General features: G+C 50.8%; 1 protein-coding gene across 12 annotated transcripts in view; it reads right to left on the reverse strand.

Moving 5' to 3' along the window:
- Window positions 1-871: 871 nt before the first annotated feature.
- The window catches only part of PPP6R2 (protein phosphatase 6 regulatory subunit 2), a 100338-nt gene continuing 79204 nt past the window's right edge, over window positions 872-22005 (reverse strand). For 6 of the 12 annotated variants that reach the window (XM_053586682.1, XM_053586683.1, XM_053586686.1 and 3 more), the window contains 14 exons: window positions 14193-14402; window positions 11840-11904; window positions 10949-11064; window positions 8633-8742; window positions 8064-8144; window positions 7589-7686; window positions 7072-7129; window positions 6345-6469; window positions 5930-6093; window positions 4750-4906; window positions 4578-4666; window positions 3302-3506; window positions 1129-1353; window positions 872-1046 (listed from right to left, as the gene is read on the reverse strand). In XM_053586682.1, the coding sequence (XP_053442657.1) occupies window positions 1001-1046; window positions 1129-1353; window positions 3302-3506; window positions 4578-4666; window positions 4750-4906; window positions 5930-6093; window positions 6345-6469; window positions 7072-7129; window positions 7589-7686; window positions 8064-8144; window positions 8633-8742; window positions 10949-11064; window positions 11840-11904; window positions 14193-14402 (1749 nt within the window). In that variant the 3' untranslated portion in view covers window positions 872-1000. The remainder of the gene's footprint in view (window positions 1047-1128; window positions 1354-3301; window positions 3507-4577; window positions 4667-4749; window positions 4907-5929; window positions 6094-6344; window positions 6470-7071; window positions 7130-7588; window positions 7687-8063; window positions 8145-8632; window positions 8743-10948; window positions 11065-11839; window positions 11905-14192; window positions 14403-22005) is intronic. The other 6 variants (XM_053586685.1, XM_053586687.1, XM_053586688.1 and 3 more) reach the window with 4 other exon arrangements.

Genomic DNA, 22005 nt, shown 5'->3' on the forward strand with positions numbered 1-22005 from the left:
TTAGCTCAGCCTGAGGACAAGGGAAGGCAGGAGAGTATGCTGGCATCTCAGGCCCACCAACCAGACTGGTGTTTGACTCAGGAGCTTCAGGTTGAACTTTTATTTTCTAACAGAAAATGCTCAGTCCTTTGTTCATGTTTAGAGACCCGCTGCTGTGACGTCGCTTGTACCCCTGTTCCACGGGGTAGGCCTGGGGGCCTACAGCTGAACACCACACAGGGTTTCCAGTAAGAAGGACCAGCTTTTATTGGGAATTTGGGTTCTGGGTGGTCTCCTGGAACCTCTGCCCAGCACTGCTGGAAGCTAGTACCTGAGCCCCCAGCACCCTGCTGTGTTCCCCCTCTTCACAGACCAGTGGCTCCTACCAGGCACGCCAGCCACCTACTCCAGAGTAGTGGCCTAGGCTGCTGGGCACAGGGACACCCTACCAGGCTCAGGTGGTCTTGTTTTTATTAAGGCAGTCAAATTTTGCAGCCTGGTTCAATGCCAGCTCCCAGAGTCATGGAGCAGCTAGGACCCTGGGGGTCTGAGAGCCTGCCTAGTCAAATTTGTACCTGGCCAGATTCCCACAGCAGGGAGGCCTGTGCCACAGTTGGATACAAAGTGCAAAAACTTGACTCTTCCTGTGTCCATTAAAAAAAGAAATCAGTGAAACCTGAGCCTTGGTGTCCACACCCTTTCTGGCCCATCAGGCCCTGGTGGTATCTCAGGGTTTGGCTCCCAGCTCTGTGGGCAGAGGCTGCACCTCTGAGGCACTGCTGTGTGCAGAGCCTGGAGAAGGCTGAGGTGCATCCATTGTCCTCCAGCAGCACCACTCAAGGCTGGGCAGGAGAGACGCAGCTGGGCCGTGTGACTGGTTCCAACTGCCAGCTTTACCAATGCAGCATTTATTTTAAAATTAAATTAAATTAAAAAAGAAAACCAAATTGCATCACCAGGTAGTTTTCTTGATTAAGGATGCAGCCTAACTAGGGCGGGCCATGGCCAGGCAGCAGCAGCATCACACAGGGCCATTTAAGGCAGCTCCTCCTGGCAGGGAGTCCTTCCTAAAGGAACAAGGTGGAATTGCCCCTCAGGCTATTGACCCCAGGCCCCATCCAGCTCTCCTCCATTGTCCACCCTGCTCACCTGTCCTTGGTCACTGTCCCCAGAGTGACCACTGTAGCTGGGGCTGTGGTGACCACCACGATGGGTCCTGGGGAGACTGCCACAGCCACTGCAGAGGAGACTGCTGGGGGAGCCACAGGGGAGTCAGCCTTGCTTGGTGCGGTGGTTGTGGTGGTCGTGGGGAATACAGCCACGGCTGGGGCAGTAGTCATTTTCTCAGGGGTGGGGCTGTCAGTATGCTCAGCCCTGTGTGGCGAAAATGGGCTGTGGTTACAAGAGCCCTCACTCTCAGTGTCGCCCCACCTCATGGGGCCCAAAATCCAACAGGGTACCCAGGGGTCCAGAAGGTGCCCTGAGAGAGCCCCTCCTGCCCCTGCCCACTGTGGGCAGCCCAGGAGCTGTGTGAACTCCAAATGCCAGGACAGGCTCCCATTTGTGAAGACTTCAGGCTGTCCAAGCAACACCCAGGACCTGCTCGATGTGTAAGGTGCCTCATTCTCCAGGGGACCAGGATCCTCCTGCTGCTTTATTTCAATTCCAACCTTATACTACATGTGGGTGGGGGATAGCCCAAGGCCCAGCCCGGCCACCTGCAGCAGATGGTAAGGCTTCTGAGCCAGATTCCAGCCCAGGGAGGGCTGCAGTGACAACTCCAGGGGTCTTCAGCACACATGTGAATGAGGTAGCTTACTCTGCAGGAAGATAATTACCTGCTTTTTAGAGCAGATTTAAGGCTTTTAGAGGGATGCTTAAGAAAAGAGGGTAAAGGTTTCTCATAAGGAATTAAGCCCACTCAGGACTCTGGTGTGATTCTAGCATATGGGACTCTGGCTCAGTGTTGATGTCAACGAGGACAGCCTCTCTTCCCAACAGTTGCCTCTGTGGCCTTGGCCTTTTCCCCCTGAGCTGTGACTATGCCCACTTACCGCAAATACACTTAGTGCAGTGTGGCTGGCTGGACAGGCCATGCCTGTCCGGGGTCCCTGACACATGAGCCAAGTAGGAGCTTTGAGCACAGATGGTGAGGCTACACACCAAAGCTGACCTACCATGCCAATGGGTAGCCTGGCTCAGCCTAGCTAAGGGAGACACCCAAGAGTCCCATGGGCAGGGCCTTCCAAGGCATCAGACCTGCCCTACCTGTTGGGGGAGGAAAGGTAACGGGCTGGGAGCACCCTTGGTCTGACCCTTCTTAAACCATAGAGCCAGGAGCAGTCAAGGACAATGGACTAACTCGAGTTTCACTCAAGAGCAGATGCCAAGTCCTTGCCCAGATGTACGGCCTGGTGTGAGTGGTACCTCATCCCTCCTGGTGGGGTCCAGCCAGGGGCTTTCCGTGTGCTCCTTGAACCTTGGTGCTCCTGCAAGCCCAGGCCCACCTTCCCATCAGCTGCTCCTGATGCTGGTGCCTCCCACTGGCCCAGGCTTTTGTGGCCCATCCTGTTCCCAGGACAGCACTAGCTCCTGATGTGTAGATGCTCCTAGCTCCCCAGAGGCATGAGGAACCTATCCATTCACTGATGGGGCCCAGAGACCTTCCTGTGGAGGGTATACAGGGTTGAGCTTGCTGAAAGGACATTCTCCCTACTCCCCAGGAATAGCTCTTGACCAGGGGAGATGGGTGAGAGGGAAATTGAGGGCCTTCGTCAGCCTCCAACCCTAGCCAGCCTTTAGGTGCCTGAGTGCGCTTGTAAGACACAGTCTATCCTGTTGTCTGAGTGCAACAGGTGTTTCTGAGGTGCCTGGTTTGAGGTGGGCATGTCTGAAAAATCTGGGGGCAGGAGACATGTCCAGGCAAGCCCCACAGATGCTTGTCTGCTGGACAGTAAATTGTGCAAGCTTGCCCTGCCCTGCAATCCAGGTTGCTCCAAGTGCCAAGCAGCTCAGCCATTCCCAGAACCCTAAGAGCTGGGCTGTCCTCTCCAATCAGGGCCTCTGTGACAGGGGCTGCTCATCACATCCTGGGGTGCCATCTGGGATACAGACCCTGTCTTCTCAACTACTTTCAACAGAGAAAACAGGTGCTGTGTCAAAGAAGCCCCCCCCCAACCTGTTCAGCCCACACAGCAGTTCCTGAGCCAGGCCCTGTTGGGTCAGAAGGCCCTGGCCTCAACCTGCATTCAGAGAGCTGAGGACAGTCTAGAAACCACACTGTACACCCAAGGACCCAGGCAGGCTAGCCACCCACTCAGACCTGCTGATGACAGCCTCCTCGGTCCTGGCCACTTTGGGCAGCAGGGGGGCCTCTGGGCCTGGACCCCTGCTCATGCTTTCTGTGGCACCAGCTGCCTTCTCATCATCCTCACTGTCAGATCCCCCAGAGGAGCTGCTGTCAGAGACCACCAGGGGAGCCTTCCTGGTGACACACACATTCCAGGTGCACGGGGAGGCTGGGCCAACTGTAAAACAGAAGGACTATGATGTCCAATGAGGGCAGGAAAGCCACAGAGTGCAGCCAACATGGCCTTGGCCCCCAAGCCTGTGTGGGGCCAGTATACAGTACATGGGACATCGACAGTTACTGTTGCACCGTCATACTTGAGTCTGCAGGAACCATGTGAAGGCTCATACACTTGCTGCGAACTCCCCACAAGGGCCACACTGTAGCCTGCCCCACGAGACTGGGTGCCATGCCCTCAGATGAGAAAGCAGAAGCTTGGATGGCCTCCTCAGCCCCATGTAGCCCTGCTACAGCCCCAAGCCCAAAGGACTTGGCACCCTTACAGATATGAGGGGACCCAGCTATTACTCACCTAGGGCTTTTGGCTGCTTGGGATGAACTAATTTTAACTAGGGGCCTGAGGACCAGGGGCCATAATCAGGCCCCAGGATGGTTTCCTGTCACCAGTATATCAGCCCTCTTCTTTTTTTTTTTTTTTTTTGGTAGAGACAGAGTCTCACTTTATGGCCCTCGGTAGAGTGCCGTGGCCTCACACAGCTCACAGCAACCTCCAACTCCTGGGCTTAAGCGATTCTCTTGCCTCAGCCTCCCGAGTAGCTGGGACTACAGGCGCCCGCCACAACACCCAGCTATTTTTTGGTTGCAGTTCGGCCGGGGCCGGGTTTGAACCCGCCACCCTCGGTATATGGGGCCGGCGCCTTACCGACTGAGCCACAGGCGCCGCCCGTCAGCCCTCTTCTTTACACTGGAATCCCAACACTGCTACACAGGACCCAGATGCAGACCTGGACCCTGTAGCTGGGTCAAATCTGGCTCTGAGGGCAGTCTAGTGGCCTAGATGTCCCTCCCAGGCCCCCCGGTGCTGAGGGTCCAATCTGCACATGGCTGCTTCAGTTCCACAGGTGTATGCAAACCCCAGCATCACTACTGAAACATGGCCTTATCTTAGGCCACAGCTTAACCCTCCCACTGCCCCCAAGGAGAGGCTGGGCTGCTTTAGGCCCTGGAATTGGACACGGTCAAGTGTCCCCATAGGCGAGAGGGTGAAGCCATTGCTGTTTCTACTCACGAGCTTTCTCCAGATCCTGGCTCTGGCTGCCTTCAGCATGGCTGCACCCTGTGTCGACAGGAGAGCTGCATCTGGGCCCTGATTCAGTGCTGCAAACAAGGGTGAGATCAGTAGGAGCCCTTGGGGGATGGGAACCCCTGGCTCAGCCCCCATGTGCTGATGCATTTGGTACCAGCAGAAAGGCTGGAAGTCGGTGAACTTGGCCCAGCCTCTCTCCTCTGGAGCTAAGGCGCTGGCTGCCCACACACTGGAACCCCTGTCCCTCACCACTCCTGGAGTTGTGGGTGTTGAGTTCACTGGTTCATCAAACACTGCTGTCCACTCGCCTGCTGGGGAGAGACAGTGTCAGGTGTGGGTAGGCCTGGGGTGCTGTTGGCAGAGGGAAGGCAGCGTAATCCACCCTACGTCACAGAGCTCAGCGGGAACATAGGACTATTCCCAGGATGGATGCTTGGACTGGGAAGTGCCCCTGGGAGCAGGTTTCCACTAGAGGCTGTTGTGGCCCCAGGTCCTCTGAACACTGAGAATAAGAAGGGCAGCTCAAAGGAGTTGACAAACCACTGACACCCTGGGGTGTGTGGGAGTCACTGTGCACCTGCCCACATGGGGCTGCTGGACACGTGCAGGGCTGATGATGGATATGGAGGTGATATGGCTGCCCCCACACTCTGTCCAGCATGTCCTGCCCAGGACGAGACCTGGGAGAGGCAAGGCAGCTTGCCAAGCACGGCTCCCCCTTCCCTTGCTTTGCGTGTGGGCTGCCTTCCTCCTGTTGTGGACATTCCTGCCTCCCTAAGGTCCAGAGGCCCATCTTCAGTCTCAACTGAGGGCGCTGCCCCTCCCAAAAGAGATGCCTGCCCCTCCCCTGAGTCTGAGCAGCTTGGTGCCACCTGCAGGGCAGAAGTGAGAAAAGGGTCTCACGAGAGGTGGTGCCTGTGGAGTGGACTGGCCCCTGCCCTAAACATCTGGCTGTGCCACTGCGCTGAATGCATGTGAGGGGTGGTCAGGCCATGTATGTGACACATGCTGCCCAGACTGTGGGGCAAGCTCTCCTTAGTGGAGACCAGCTGGACACCAAAAAGTCTTGGAGATACAGCTGAGTAACAACAGGAGAGGAGGTAAAGGCAAGAGACTATCTGGTCCAGGGCATAGTGCAGAAGGACCCCTTCCCAGGACACCTGGGCATCTGCTGCCCCCATATCTGCACAAAGGCATGTGCAAACAAGAAGCACAGACGCAAGCCACAGGTGGCTTAAGATGTCTTGGCTCCAAACAAGGCCTCTGCAACACCCAGCCGGGACACCACATCCTGTCCCCCACATTCACATCCACTCCCCAGCACCCAGCACTACCTTCTGAATCACCCTCCATGGAGGGGTCTTCGTTCCTCACAAGGGCTGTGGGGGCGCCCACTCCAAGGGCATCCCTATCTGCTTCAGAGCTCGCTTTTCTGTCCTGGCCTCTGTGCTCCAGACCATCCTTGGTACAGCTCTCTGAAGCCTGGGGGACTCCAAACCTTGGAGGGAGAGTGTGAGTCAGAAGCCGAGTGGCTCAGGATAGAGGGCCAGTGGTGGCCCAGGGCAAGAGCAGGGGCAGGAAGGGCCCTGAAAGAAGAACATTGATTAGACCCAGGCCTTAGCGCTCTGGCTGCCTCTGGTCACTGGCACTCCAGGCCCCAGGCTTATGTTCTATGAGGTGGTGTGACCACTGGCAGAGCAGCTGCTGCCAGCCCCTGGGCAGAGCTTTGAGAGGACAGTGGGCAGATACCTGGCTCTGACCACCGCCCGAGTGGCACAGCGAGTCTCCTTGTCTTCCCAGATGTCCTCCTCCTCATCGTCATCAAAGGGCTGGATGCGGTCACTGCAGCAGGTCTCAAATAGAGCTGCACTGGGCTGTGGGACAGAACCCTGAGGTCAGTTTTTTTCTTTTTTTTTTTCTTCAGACAGACAGAGCCTCAAATTGTTGCCCTGGGTAGAGTGCCGTGGTATCACAACTCACAGCAACCTTCAACTCCTGGGCTCAAGCAATTCTCCTGCCTCCACCTCCCGAGGAGCTGGGACTACAGGCGCCCGCCACAATGCCTGGCTATTTTTTGGTTGCAGCTATCATTGTTGTTTGGTGGGCTGGGCTGGATTCGAACCCGTCAGCTCAGGTGTATGTGGCTGGTGCCTTAGCCACTTGAGCCACAGGGACTGAGCCCTGAGGTCAGTTTCTTGAGGGCCTCAGGAAGAAGAGAGGCCTGGCCCTGGGCTCCTGCCTGGCTAGAGAGTGGGATGGGGTAGCATGGGGGCAACTCTGCTCTGTGCTCCCACGCAGGGCCCCTCCTAGCCCTGCCAGATATGCCTCACTGGCTTAGGGCTCCCCACGTACCCCGGTGACAAAGGCCAAGCCATGGGCACAGTCTGAGCTTTCTGGGCAAGTGAGATAAGACAGCTGCATGTCCTGCCCCCATCAATACCCCCATGTGTCCCAGGTGCAGCCCCTGCTAACTCACACTGTCTTCGTCAGCATCAATGTTGAAGTTAATCTCTGCAATCCTGTCGAACGGGGCGCTGCAAGAACAAGAGAGCTAGGGTGGCTCCTGTGGCTCAGTGAGTAAGGCACCGGCCCCATATTCTGAGGTGTCAGGTTTGAAACCAACCCTGGCCAAATTGCAACAAAAAAATAGCTGGGCATTTGTGGCAGACGCCTGTAGTCCCAGCTACTCAGGAGACTGAGGCAAAAGAATCACCTAAGCCCAAGAGCTGGAGGTTGCTGTGAGCTGTGATGCCACAGCACTCTACTGAGGGCGACAAAGGGAGACTCTGTCTCTAAAAAAAAAAAAAAGAACATGAGAGCTGGCCCTCAGCACAGCCTCTGCCAGTGCTGGTCCAGTGGGCTTGGCACCCTCAAGCAGCCAGGGAACATTTGCTGTTCACTGGGGAACACCAGGCCAGAGAGTAGCAGGGAGGGAGGGGGATCATGCCAGTGTCTGAGGCAGAGGGTCTCCTGGCACATGTGAATGGACTCACTTGATGTTGTCGTCCTGGTCTGCAAATTCCTCATCATTGAAGCCAAACTGATCCACGAAGTTGGCTGTCATCTGCTGGATCTGGTATTCGGAGAAAGACTGGGAGGGAAGGTGTCCATCATAGAGTAGGCCACAAACCTGGAGGTCACTCTTTGGAAGCCAAAATCTCTCTGATTGTTTGGGAGCTTCTCCTCCAGCAAAAGTGGGCACTAAATTCTGTCTGTTGAGGGCTCAACATTCTACCAAAACTCAGGCTGCACATTCACTCTGGTCATGTCAAAAATAGCACTTTATTGACTAAATTTCAAATGCAGTCTCCTTGAAGTGAAGTGACTTTGGAGTTCTCCCCCCAGGACCCCTCTCCCCTTCACTTGTGAAATACTATCAGGGACAGGTCTGGAGGACTAACTGCTTGCAAGCGCACACAGGCGCTGGGAAAGGCCGGGCAGGGTGCAGAGTGCCGGCCACACCCTCACCTGCTGAAGGGACAGCTCGTTAGGTAAAGCACCCTCAATGTCCTCGTCCTCACTTGAGGAGTGAAGGTGGTGAGTGCTCACCTAAAACACAGGCCAGATGGGGTGGGAGTGTGAGCCAGCCCAGTGCCCAGACCCCATCCAGTCCAGTGCCCCAGACCCTGTCCAGCCCAGCCCAGTGCCCCAGGACCCCACCCAGATGTCTGGGCCCAGGGCATGCTGTAAGGAGGTAGCCAGGTGGGGCCAAGGTCCCATGACGGCTCAACCCCCTGCTGTAGGTGGCACATTATAGTCTGAGGCAAAAGGATCCCTTTGCCAACAAGCTACAGCTCCTTACATGAGAGGGAAGCAGTTCAGGGCCAACAGCAGCTCTGCACATGTGTCTGCAGGGAGCCAGCCCTGGTGTGACACAGGACAGGGTCTGTGTTACAGACACCAGACCAGAGGCTGCATATACTTGCAGGGTAACCATGGGCACCCATGTGCTAGATGAGCAGTCAAGACTGAGCCTGGGCACTATGCTGCCTCCTGACCCCCTTGGCCTGTCGGTGTCCTCAGGCCGTGCTACATGCCTCAAGAGCACCGCGCCTCCTCACCAGGTCCACAGTGTTCCTGCGATTGGTTTCTGTCAGTGTCTCCTCCACAAAGCTTTCCCAGCGGCCACGGCAATCTGCAGGGAGCCCTGCAAGGGGAGTGCTGCCTGGTGAGCCCCTGGGGACTGTGAAGGTGGTGTGGGGCACCCAGAAGCTCGGGCAAGCACATCCTAGTCCTGGGAGGGTCAGCCATGCTACTGTGGTCCTCCATCTGAGTGCCCAGAGCAGGACAGGAAGGGTCCTGCAGGGCCTCGGGGCCACAGTAAGGACAGGGCACACCAACCTTACTGAGACCTCGGTGGGCATTACAGCTCTGAGTTTGCTGCTGTGTGAACCCTTGAGGCACTCTTAGAAATACAGAAACCATGGAACCAAGTCTGAGAAAGTGTCCCAGTTTCCTTCTCCATATCAGCTCACAGGCAACCTACTGGCCTCTGTGTGTTTATCTTTTTTTTTTTTAGTTTTTTTTTAAATTAAGTTTATTTATTTTTGTATTTTGTTGTTGTTGTTGTTGTTGTTGTTGCAGTTTGGCCAGGGCTGGGTTTGAACTCACCACCCTCAGTATATGGGACCGGCACCCTACTCTCTGAGCCACAGGCACCACCCCTGTGTGTTTATCTTTTGAGGAAAGATCACAGCCCCAGAAAGATGCATGATCTGGAAATGGTATGAAATTAAAGAGCCTCCTGCATGCCCCTCACCTCCCCAGACTTCCCCATCTTGGGGAGCCTTCTCTGGCTCCACCTCTATCCCACTTGCTGTGACCCTCCACTGGCACAGGGACTGCCTCCTGTTGCATTTGCAAAGCCACTCTGGCCCACATGCCCTTTTCACATGTGATAATGGACCAGCAGCCCTAACTTCACCAGGGTTGTGGAGTAGAGCCTCAGGAGTAGACGTTTTCTCCACGGTTCTGGGAGGGGCCCAAAGCAGGAATTTGCTGGATGGGAAGGAAGACCACCCAGAGCTTTCTTACCTGACATCTGCCCAGGGGACCTAAACAGGAGAGGGGCCATGGCTAAGACCACCCTTGGGGGCAATGAGGTGGCCAATCAAGTGCGGTCCACAGCCCTGTACCTGCCTCTGTCCCCTAGGTTGTGCCTGTCACCTGTTGTGCTGCAGTTTTCTCAACAACTTGATGTGGAGCAGATCTCAGCACCTTCCCCAAGGGCAGTGGGGGTCCAACAGGCATGTGCCTGCTTCAACCTTCCCAACGGGCACTCTGCACCAATAAGACCATTTTATGACATCCCTGTAGGGTTGCAGCCCCACACTGAGAGGGCCACGCAGATTCATGCGATGTGAACACTCTTCACTGGGTACAGGTGTCTGCCTCACTGAGGCCCAGACCTGTATGTGCTGCCCAGGATAGCAGGCATGACTGCCATCCACCAGCAAACTTGGGCTCCTACCCTCAAAGTCCTAACCCATCTATGCACACACCAGTTCCTGGGGATCTCTGAGTCCACCTGCCTATCCATTAGAACCATGCCTCAAGGGGCTTGGGCACCACTTAGGCTTACAGGGTACAGGCCACACAGGCTTATCTGAGTCACCTGCTTCCTCTGCCCAGCCCCCTCCCCTGTTCACTCCTATATTCATACCAATGAGGACATGGCCACAGAGCCTGATAGTGTGCCCAGGACATGAGGGCCGCCAGGAAGGAGTGAGGAGTAGAGAGTGCCTGGGGCAGCAGGTACCATGGGCTGAGGGCAGGGAAGGGGCCACAGGCTGTACTGGGCAGGGGGCTGCTCTGCCCAAGCCAAGAGCAGGACCAACCACCCTCAGCAAGACTCCTGTCCCTACTACCTGCTCTTAGGAAACAGGTACCACCATATCCCTGGCTCCCGAGACTTGTGCTAGGAATAAGAAGGTCCTTGATACCACATAAGCTCTGAGCACAGCAGGAACATAAAGAGGCTGGCCAGCACTCAGGCAAGACTGTGAATGGCCATGAACTATAGGAGAGCCTGGCAATGGTTGGACTTCTAAGCACCAGCCATGACCTGCGCCTGACAGGGGCTGGGTCTCCTGTACCACTACTCAGAAACCTGACAGGGTCTCCACATATCTGCCTCATAGAGCAATAAACCAGACCCAACCCACCCTGAGAAGAGAGCACCATGAGCTGAGATAAGAAGGGAGGCTGCAGGGTCTATCCCAGTATCAGTGTGGTTATCACCTGCTGTGGGCAGGGGCTGGGGGCAGCATGTGGCAGCGGTACTCAGGACACGGTCCATGTCAGGGACCTAACACTCACAACCAGCGGAGGGATGAGCAGGGCGAAGTGCTCACCTCGGATGACCTCGCGGATGTGAGTCTGCACAGGGCCCCGCTCCAGGTTCTGCACCACCGCGTTGGCAATCCTCGTGAGGTGGCCCATGTTGCCACGTCTCATGCCACCTGCAGCCCTGAAAGTGACAGGCACCATCAGGGCAGCCTTCTACCCTCACCCTGTGGCTGGGAAATTCTCCTGATAGGCCCTGGGTTAATCTCAAGTAGCCACTTGGAGCTGCTCACAGGACACACGTCTGCAAAGCACCTGCCATGTGGTGCAGGCTCACCACCAGGAAGTGCTGGGACAGACACTGCCCTTATCCCGACTTCACAGACAAGAGAACTGAGGCACAAAGGCCACGGTGTGGCCCTAGTCCCAGTGGTGGAACAGCAGAGCAGGAGCTGAGCCCAGGACTGTCAGCTACAAAGCTTAGGCCCAGAAGCACCAGATGGGATGGGGTGTGGCCTCCGCACCACCAGGTGGGCCCCGGGCTCTGTTCATACCACTGCACCCCTCCTGTACCACCTGGGGCCTGACTGCTCCCAGCAGAACACAGGCTGGGTGGGAACCAACCTTTGGCCGTGTGGCATAGGAAACATCCAACTTAAACAGAAAACATGGGAAGATTAAAAAAAAGACACATCTCTGTGCAAAAGTGCTGAAAGAGGGTGTCTCAGGTTCTTGGGGAAGGTCAAGAACAGACATGGGAACACAGGCTCTGGGGAAGGGGCTGGTTCCCTGCCCCAGTGCACTCCTGGTCACAACTTGGCCTGGCCCTATCATCTTCCCCATCCTCCTTCCCCAGCAGCATTCACAGCCCAGGAGCACAGAGCCGAGCAGTCAGCTGACACCCACACTGCCCTTAGAGCTGTGCAGGCAGCATCATCTCATGTCTGAACAGCTCTTACTGTGTGTGGTCGTTGGCTTCCCAGGCCTCCAGGATCCTCTGTACCAGGCAGCACTTCTGGAACAGCTGTGGGGCAGGCGGCCAGAGTCAGGGTCTGCAAGCCTGCATGCACCCCCTGCCTGCTACTGGACTGAGCAGGGCCAGTAGTCACCATGTCTGAATAGGCTCTGCAGGCAACCAGCCAGACGTCTGCACCAAGGGCCCTGTGGGGTGTGGCACATTCACAGCCCCTAAACCAGAGGGGCTCATGCCAGGGCCCTGAAATTCAGGTGTGATAGCAGGACACACCCTGCCCTCCTCTGGCTCCTGGACACCCAGCCCCCATGGCCATTCTTCCACCACCTTCCTCAGTACCCAGAAGGAACCACTGGGCCTGCAGCACTTTTTCTCACCTAACCCTGACACAGACTGTTTTTTGCACCTGGGATGTTTATTCTGGACTTCGACTCACACCCTTACACACCATGGCCTTGCTATCTGGGTGAGAGTCCCTCAGTGGCCTGTGTGGCCCCTGAACACCCCCTCTGCCATGTGGCTCTCACCAGGAATACTGACTGCCCTGAACTGCTCAACCCTTGTGGCACCAGCTATGGGCCAGGCTGGACCTGCATCCTTCAGTGCTGGCCCCACCAGACCATCACCCAGAAGGCACCAGGACGCCTGTCCTGAGAGGGCAGAGTGCAATCTATAAGCCCACTCCAGCCCTATCTATGGGACCTCTGGCCAGACACTTGGGGAGCCCCTTTCTAAGCTTCTGTCCTCATTTCAGCCGTGCAACTCAGTCCAGGCTGCTCCCTGCTGCCCTTACCCTACCAGGCCAATGGCCTCAAGTGGCATCTGAGTCTTCTTTGTGCTCAAGATACCAAGCTGCTCCTTGCCTTCCTTTCCCGAGGAAACCTAGAAAGGCCTTCTCTCTGCCAGATGTGACAACGTAAAGGGCAGGAAAGAAGTAAGACACAGACCCAGGCACCAGTCCCTGTGCATAGCTCCAAGGGAGAGACAGCTGTGAACACACAGATACACCAGCCTTCCCAGGGGACAGCAAGAGGAAGAGAAGGGAGGAGTGACACAGAGTGAAGGCACCTGGTTTTAATTAAAAAGGTCCATTGTGGCGGCGCCTGTGGCTCAAAGGAATAGGGCGCTGGCCCCATATACTGGAGGCGGTGGGTTCAAACCAGGCCCTGGGCAAAAACTGCAAAAAAATAAAATAACGAAAAATAAAAAGGTCCAAGGGTGGTGTCTGTGGCTCAAAGGAGTAGGGCGCTGACCCCATATGCCGGAGGTGGTGGGTTCAAACCCAGCCCTGGCCAAAAACTGCAAAAAAAAAAAAAAAAAAAAGATAATAAATAAGGTCCATTGGTGGCTCTCACCTATAAACCTAGCACTCTGGGAGGCCGAGGCACGTGGACTGTTGAACTCAGGAGTTCAACACCAGCCTGAGCAAGAGCAAGACCCCCATTTCTTAAAAACTAGCCAGGTGGGGCGGCGCCTGTGGCTCAGTGAGTAGGGCGCCGGCCCCATATACCAAGGGTGGCGGGTTCAAACACAGCCCCGGCCGAACTGCAACAACAACAAAAAAAAAAAAATAGCCGGGCGTTGTGACGGGCGCCTGTAGTCCCAGCTGCTCGGGAGGCTGAGGCAAGAGAATCGCGTAAGCCCAAGAGCTGGAGGTTGCTGTGAGCCGTGTGACGCCACGGCACTCTACCCGAGGGCAGTAAAGTGAGACTCTGTCTCTACAAAAAAAAAAAAAAAAACTAGCCAGGTGTCTTGGCAGGCACCTATAGTCCTAGCTACTTGGGAGGCTGAGGCAGGAGGACTGCTTTAGCCCAAAGAATTTGAGGTTGCTGTGAGCTATGATGCGTTAGCACTCTACTGAGGGCTTCTATCTCAAAAAAAAATAAAAAAAACAAAGGTCCAACCCCCAGGAAGTTTTCTCATTGGAATTTGATACTTTTTCTCTTTCCCTTGCTTTTCCCCTTATGGTCTGGTCTAACAATGGACTGAGGCTCAGACACAATGGGGCTATCCCCCAGCATAGCCCTGGAAAGAAGGATACTCCTAGGGCAGTGTCCAGGTGTCTCTTCTGAGAGTGGCAGCTGACAATAGGCAAGAGTAGCCTGGTGCAGAAGCTGCCCCTGCCTCTACTAGCTCTGTGACCTGGATGCTTTCTTTACAATGCAGTGCCCTTGTAGGTGAGAAGAGAGAAGCACCACCTACCCCATAGGAGGCCACAGATCACACACAAGGCCCTGGTGGTGCTGGCTGCAGTACCCACCACTGACGCTGATGTCAGCATGGTCTAGGGGGCTCAGGCTACAGTGAGACGCATCGTAGGGACAGTTGCTTGGACTTACATGGGTCACCATCGTGTTCTCAGGGAGGCCAGGTGCAGGCTGCGGGGTCTCCACATTCCTGTTTTCACTCCCAGGCAGAGGTTCCACCCTGCTCTCAGATCCAATGGCATCTGCTCTCTCCTCCCGGGAAGTGTGGGAGAGAATGGCAGCTATGCATAGTTCCACTTGGAAGTGCAAAAAGTTATTCCAGGTATATTTAAAAAACAAGTCCTGGGTAAACAAAGGACAAAACCAAGTTTTCTCGTAATGCTGAATCACAATGATGAAGAGAAACCATTCCCAGATGTTAACTTCTCATGGGTTCAGTTTTCTGGTAACCAGCAAACTGTTCTGGGTTTTTTTGTTTCTTTCTTTTTGTATTTTTGAGACAGTTTTACTTTACTGCCCTGAGTAGCGTGCCATAGGGTCATAGCTTATAGCAACCTCAGACTCGGGGGCTCAAGTGATCCTCCTGCCTCAGCTTCCCTAGTAGCTGGGGCTACAGGTGCCTGCTACAAGTCCCCCTGACCCCCCCAGTTTTTCTATTTTTAGTTGAGATGGGTTATCATTTTTGCTCAGGCTGCTCTCTGTGAACCACGATGCCTGGCTTTCCAGTCTGTTGTTAAAAGGCTAAACGTTTTCCTGGATAAAATACACTTTATAACATACACATTTTGTTGTATGTTTTCTTTTCTCAAAATCAATTTTTCTTTGTATTTTTTTTTAATTTTTATTATTTATTTAATTTTTGAGACAGTCTTACTATGTCGCCCTTGGTAGAGTGCCATGGTGCCACAGCTCACAGTAACCTCAAACTCTTGGACTTTAGCGATTCTCTTGCCTCAGCCTCCCTAGTAGCTGGGACTACAGGTGCCCTCCAGAACGCCCAGTTATTTTTCTGTTGCAGTTGTCATTGTTGCTTAGCTGGCCTGGGTTCAAACCTGCCAGCCTCGGTATATGTGGCTGGCACCGTAACCACTGTGCTATGGGCACTGAGCCTGCTATATGATATTTGTATTATTTGAAGTAATTGAAGAATTCCTTTGTAATTTTGTCTCCATGAGTTACTGGAAGTGTGTAAACTCTCTAGCACACAGGGATTCTATCCAGAACAAGCAGGAGAGGCATAAGCCCAAACCCAAGCAGTATGCATTGAAGCCCAGAAAAGGTTCTGGCCACCTCAGGACTTGCTGGGAGACAGAGGTGGCTGAATGAGGACAGCTGCTGCCCATCTCCCACACTGGCTCTTTCCCAGACCAGTACAGTGAGAGAAACATGGGCTACCTCACACATACCAGGGGCCACAGTAGCCTGTGTCCCAGACCCTCTGCTGCCCAGAGATTGGCAGCAGGAGAAAGGCAGGAAGCCTGTTTGATATCTCCTCCTCCACAGAGACAGTGCCAGATCTTGGCTTCATCTTCTCTGCTCATGTCACCTTGCACAACCTCGGAGATGGCTTCACTGTGTCACTTCATCTGCCAAATGGAGTCAGACCCACCTCTTGATGGAGAAAAGCCTTCACCAGATGGCTTTGTTGGTGAATTCCACCAAACCTTTAAAGAAGAGTTAATATCAATCCTCTTCCAAAAAATTGAAGAGGAGGGAACATTTTCTAACTCATTCTGTGAGGCCAGCATTACATGGATACCAAAGCCAGATGAGAGCACTACAGGAAAAGAAAACTACAGACCAATACCCCTTATGAATACTGATGCAAAATACTGGTAAACTGAATTCAGCATCATATTCAAAGAATTAAATACCATGACAAAGTGGGATTCACTCCCAGAATGGAAACATAGTTCAACATATGAAAGTCAATCAATGTAATATATCACATTAACAGGATGAAAAACAAAAACCAATGATCTTCTCAATTCATACCCCCCAAAGAACATTTAATCCTTATTTGTATAGCGGTGAGAAAAAAGAAAAGGCATTTAAAAAAATTCAACAGGGTCGCGCCTGTGGCTCAGTGGGTAGGGTACCGGCCCCATATTCTGAGGGTGGTGGGTTCAAACCCAGCCCCGGCCAAACTGCAACAAAAAAATAGCCAGGCGTTGTGGCGGTCACCTGAAGTCCCAGCTACTTGGGAGGCTGAGGCAAGAGAATCACCTAAGCCCAAGGATTTGGAGATTGCTGTGAGCTGTGATGCCACAGCACTCTACCAAGGGTTAATAAGAGAGACTCGGTCTCAAAAAAAAAAAACCCAACAAACTTTCTTGATAAAAATAATCAACTAGAAATAGGAGGAAACTCTGCCACACAATAAAGGAATCTATGAAAAGCCACCCCTAAGAGCATATTTGATGTTGAAAGACTGAAAACTTCTTCTAAGATCTAACAAGGCAAGGTGCTCACTCTCGCCTCTTCTATTCGACATAGTGGAAGTCCTAACCAGAGTGGTTAGGCAAAAAAAGAAATAAAAGCCATCTAAATTAGAAAGGAAAATATAAATTATCTCCATTCCCAAATGACATCATCTTAAATGTAGAAAATTCTAAAGATTCCACATAAACTGTTAGAGCTAATAAATGAATTAAGCAAAGTTGTACAATGCAAAATCAAGACAAAAAATGATTTGCAGGGCAGCACTTGTGGCTGAAGGAGTGGGGCACCAGCCCCATACACTGGGGGTGGTGGGTTCGAACCCAATCCTGGCCAAAAACTGCCAAAAAAAAAAAAAAAAAAAAGAAATCATTTGCATTTCTGTATACTAGCAATTAACAGCCCAAAAAAGAAAATTAAGAAAGCAATTTTATATACAGAGTGGCCATAAAGTTGTTTGCAATTGAAATAGTGTGCACATGAACTTTATTGCCACCCTGTGTGATGGCATCTTAAAACTGCAAAGACTGGTGAAACAACTTAAAGAAGACCTATTTAAATAAATGCAAAAACACATTTGTTCAAGATAACATTACCCAAAGTGATCTACACATCAATGCAACCTCTATCAAAATCTCAAGGGCATTTGTTTTTTTTTTTTTTGCAGAAACAGTAAAACCCATTCTAAAATTCATGTGGAGTGTCACGGGACTCTGAATAGCCAAAACAATCTTGAAAAAGAACAAAGTTGGAGAGCTCACACTTCCTACTTTCAAAACTTAACTACAAAGCTACAGTGATCAAAACAGTGTGCTGCTAACACAAGGATAGTTTCAAAAGGAAAATAGTTAAGTGTTAAGCAAAGATGTGAAGAAACTGAAACCCCTGCTGGTAGGAATGTAAAATGGTGCAGTCCCTATGGAGAATAGTTTGTGTTTCCTCAAAAAGTAAACCACAGAATTGCCCTATGATCCTGCAATTCCACTTCTACCTATGTATCAAAAAGCACTGAAAGCGGTCTGCACCTGTGGGTCAGTGGGTAGGGAGCCAGCCCCATATACAGAGGGTGGTGGGTTTGAACCCGACCTCAGCCAAACTGCAACAAAAAAATAGCTGGGCGTTGTGGCGGGCGCCTGTAGTCCCAGCTACTGGGGAGGCTGAGGCAAAAGAATTGCCTAAGCCCAGGAGTTGAAGGATGCTGTGAGCTGTGACACCACAGCATTCTACCGAGGGCGATAAGGTAAGACTGTATCAAAAAAAAAAAAAAGTACTGAAAGCATGGACTCAAAGGATTATTTGTACACCCACCCGCACAGCAGTATTATTCACATAGCCCCCATATGAAAGCAGCACAAGTGTCCACTGATGCACAGATAACCAATTATGTGGTCTATAATACGATAGAATAGAATTCAGCCTTAAAAGGGAAGGAAATTCTTAATAGATATATATACAGAACACTCCATCCCAAAGATAAAGAATATACATTCTTGGGCGGCACCTGTGGCTCAAAGGAATAGGGCACTGGTCCCATATACTGGAGGTGGCGGATTCATACCCAGCCCAGCCAAAAACTGCAAAAAAAAAAAAAAAGAATATACATTCTTCTCATCTTCCCATGAAACACTCTCCAAAATTGATCATATCCTAGGATACAAAACAAACCTCAATTGAATCAAAAGAATTGAAATTTTACCTTTCATCTTCTCAGACCACAAGGCACTAAAAGTGGAACTCAATTCCAACAAAAACGTTCAACCTAACACAAAGGCATGGAAGTTAAACAACCTTATGCTGAATGACAGTTGGGTGCAGGAAGAAATAAAAAGGAAATCATGGGCAGCACTGTGGCTCAGTGAGTAGGGTGCTGGCCCCATATACCAAGGGTGGTGGGTTTAAGCCTGGCCCCCGCCAAAGTACAACGAAAAAAATAGCCAGGCATTGTGGTGGGCGCCTGTAGTCCCAGCTATTTGGGAGGCTGAAGCAAGAGAATTGCCTAAGCCCCCAGGAGTTGGAGGTTGCTGGCTGGAGTTGGAGTTGGAGTTGGAGTTGGAGGTTGTGATGCCACGGCACACTACAGAGGGGGATAGAGTAAGATGCTGTCTCTACAAAAAAAAAAAGGAAATCATTAACTTCCTTGAGTATAACAACAACAATGAGGACACAAGCTACCAAAACCTATGGGATACAACAAAAGCAGTCTTGAGAGGAAAATTTATCTCTTTAGAAGCCTACATTCAAAAAACAGAAAGAGAACTAACTCACAAGCCATCTTATGGAATTGGAAAAAGAAGAACAATCTAAGCCTAAACCCAGCAGAAGAAAAGAAATATCCAAAATTAAATCAGAGATTAATGAAATTGAAAACAAATTAATTCAGAAAATTAATGAAACAAGGAGTTGGTTTTTTAAAAAAATAAATAAAATAGATAAACCTTGGCCAGACTAACTAGAAATAAAATAGTAAAAATCTCTAGTAACTGCAATCAGAAATGACAAAGGGGAAATAACAACTGATGCCACAGAGATACAAGAGATCCTCTCTGAATACTACCAGAAACTTTATGCCCAGAAATTTGACAATATAAAGGAAATGGATCAATATTTGGAATCACACCCTCTCCCTAGACTTAGCCCACATGAAATAGATCTCCTGAACAGACCAATTTCAAGCACTGAGATCAAAGAAACAATAAAAAATCTCCCAACAAAAAAATGCCCTGGTCTGGATGGCTTCACACCAGAATTCTATCAAACCTTCAAAGAAGAGCTTATTCCTACGCTGCAGAAATTATTTAAAAAAACTGAGGAGGAAGGAATCTTCCCCAACATGTTCTATGAAGCAAACATCACCCTGATACCAAAATCAGGAAAAGACACAACTAAAAAGGAGAATTTCAGACCAATTTCACTAATGAATATAAATGCAAAAATTCTCAACAAAATCCTAGCCAATAGATTACAGCTTATCATCAAAAAAGTCATACATCATGATCAAGTAGGTTTCATCCCAGGGATGCAAGGCTGGTTTAATTTACACAAGTCCATAAACATTATTCACCATATTAACAGAAGCAAAACCAAAGACTATATGATCCTCTCAAAAGATGCAGAAAAAGCATTCAATAAGATCCAGCATCCTTTTCTAATTAGAACACTGAGGAGAATAGGCATAGGTGGCACATTTCTTAAACTGATGGAAGCTATCTATGACAAACCCACAGCCAATATTTTACTGAATGGAGTAAAACTGAAAGCTTTTCCTCTTAGAACTGGAACCAGACAAGGTTGTCCTCTGTCACCATTATTATTCAACATAGTGCTGGAAGTTCTAGCCAATACAATTAGGCAAGACAAGAAAATAAAGGGCATCCAAATGGGAGCAGAGGAGGTCAAACTCTCCCTCTTTGCTGATGATATGATCTTATACTTAAGAGAACCCTAAAGACTCAATCACAAGACTCTTGGAAGTCATCAAAAAATACAGTTAATGTCTCAGGATATAAAATCAATGTCCACAAGTCAGTTGTCTTTGTATACGCCAACAACAGCCAAGATGAGAGGTTAATTAAGGATACAACTCCCTTCACCATAGCCCCAAAGAAAATGAAATACTTAGGAATACATCTAATGAAAGAGGTGAAGGACCTCTATAAAGAAAATTATGAAAGCCTAAGAAAGGAAATAGCAGAGGACTTTAACAAATGGAAGAACAGGGCGGTGCCTGTGGCTCAGTGAGTAGGGTGCCAGCCCCATATGCCGAGGGTGGCGGTTCAAACCCAGCCCTGGCCAAACTGCAACAAAAAAATAGCCGGGTGTTGTGGCGGGTGCCTGTAGTCCCAGCTGTTTGGGAGTCTAAGGCAAGAGAATGGCGTAAGCCCAAGAGTTAGAGGTTGCTGTGAGCCGTGTGAAGTCATGGCACTCTACCCGAGGACGGTACAGTGAGACACTGTCTCTACAAAAAAAAAAATTAAAAAAAAAAAAAAAAAAAATGGAAGAACATACCATGCTCATGGTAGGGAAGAATCAACATTGTTTTTTTTTGTAGAGACAGAGTCTCACTTTATGGCCCTCGGTAGAGTGCTGTGGCCTCACACAGCTCACAGCAACCTCCAATTCCTGGGCTTAAGGCAATTCTCTTGCCTCAGCCTCCCGAGTAGCTGGGACTACAGGCACCTGCCACAAGGCCCGGCTATTTTTCGGTTGCAGTTTGGCCGGGGCCAGGTTTGAACCCGCCACCCTCGGTATATGGGGCCGGCGCCTTACCGACTGAGCCACAGGCGCTGCCCAAGAATCAACATTGTTAAAATGTCTATACTTCCCAGAGCAATCTACCAATTCAACGCCATCCCTATTAAAATATCAACATCCTATTTTCAAGACTTGGAAAAAATGATTCTGTGTTTTGTATGGAACCAGAAAAAAAACCCATATTACTAAGGCAGTTCTTAGTAATACAAACAAAGCTGGGGGTATCACCATACCAGATTTTAGGCTGTACTACAAGGCCATACTGGTCAAGACAGCATGATATTAGCACAAAAATAGAGACATAGACATTTGGAATAGAATAGAAAACCGGGAAATGAAACCAACAACTTACAACCACCTAATCATCAATAAACCAAAAAAGAACATCCACTGCGGGAAAGACTCCCTATTCAATAAATGGTGCTGGGAGAATTGGATATCTACATGTAAAAGACTGAAACTGGACCCGCACCTTTCTCCACTCACAAAAATTGATTCAAGATGGATAAAGGTGGCTTGGGGCCTGTGGTTCAAGCAGCAAAGGCACCAGCCACATACACCTGAGCTGGCAGGTTCGAATCCAGCCCAGGCCTGCCAAACAACCATGATGGCTGCAACCAAAAAATAGCTGGGTGTTGTGGCGGGCGCCTGTAGTCCCAGCTACTTGGGAGGCAGAGGCAAGAGAATCACTTAAAAGCCAGGAGTTGGAGGTTGCTGTGAGCTGTGATGCTGTGGTACTCTACCCAGGGCAACAGCTAAAAAAAAAAAAAGATGGATAAAGGACTTAAATTTAAGGCATGAAACGATAAAAATCCTCAAAGAAAGAATAGGAAAAACACTGGAAGATATCGGCCTGGAAAAAGATTTTATGAAGAAGACTGCCATGGCAATAGCAACAATAGCAATAATAAACAAATGGGATTTAATTAAACTGAAAAGCTTCTGTACAGCCAAGGAGACAACCAAAGCAAATAGACAACCTACCCAATGGGAAAGGATATGTGCAGATTTTGAATCAGACAAAAGCTTAATAACTAGAATCTATACAGAACTTAAATTAATCCACAAGAAAAAAACCAACAATTCCATACATCAATGGGGGAAGAGAGATGAACAGAACCTTCTCTAAAGAAGACAGACGAGGGCGGCGCCTGTGGCTCAGTCGGTAGGGCGCCGGCCCCATATACCGAGGGTGATGGGTTCAAACCCGGCCCCGGCCAAACTGCAACCAAAAAATAGCCGGGCGTTGTGGTGG

Source organism: Nycticebus coucang, chromosome 3 (assembly GCF_027406575.1).
Source record: "Nycticebus coucang isolate mNycCou1 chromosome 3, mNycCou1.pri, whole genome shotgun sequence".
NCBI classification, from domain to species: Eukaryota; Metazoa; Chordata; class Mammalia; order Primates; family Lorisidae; genus Nycticebus; species Nycticebus coucang.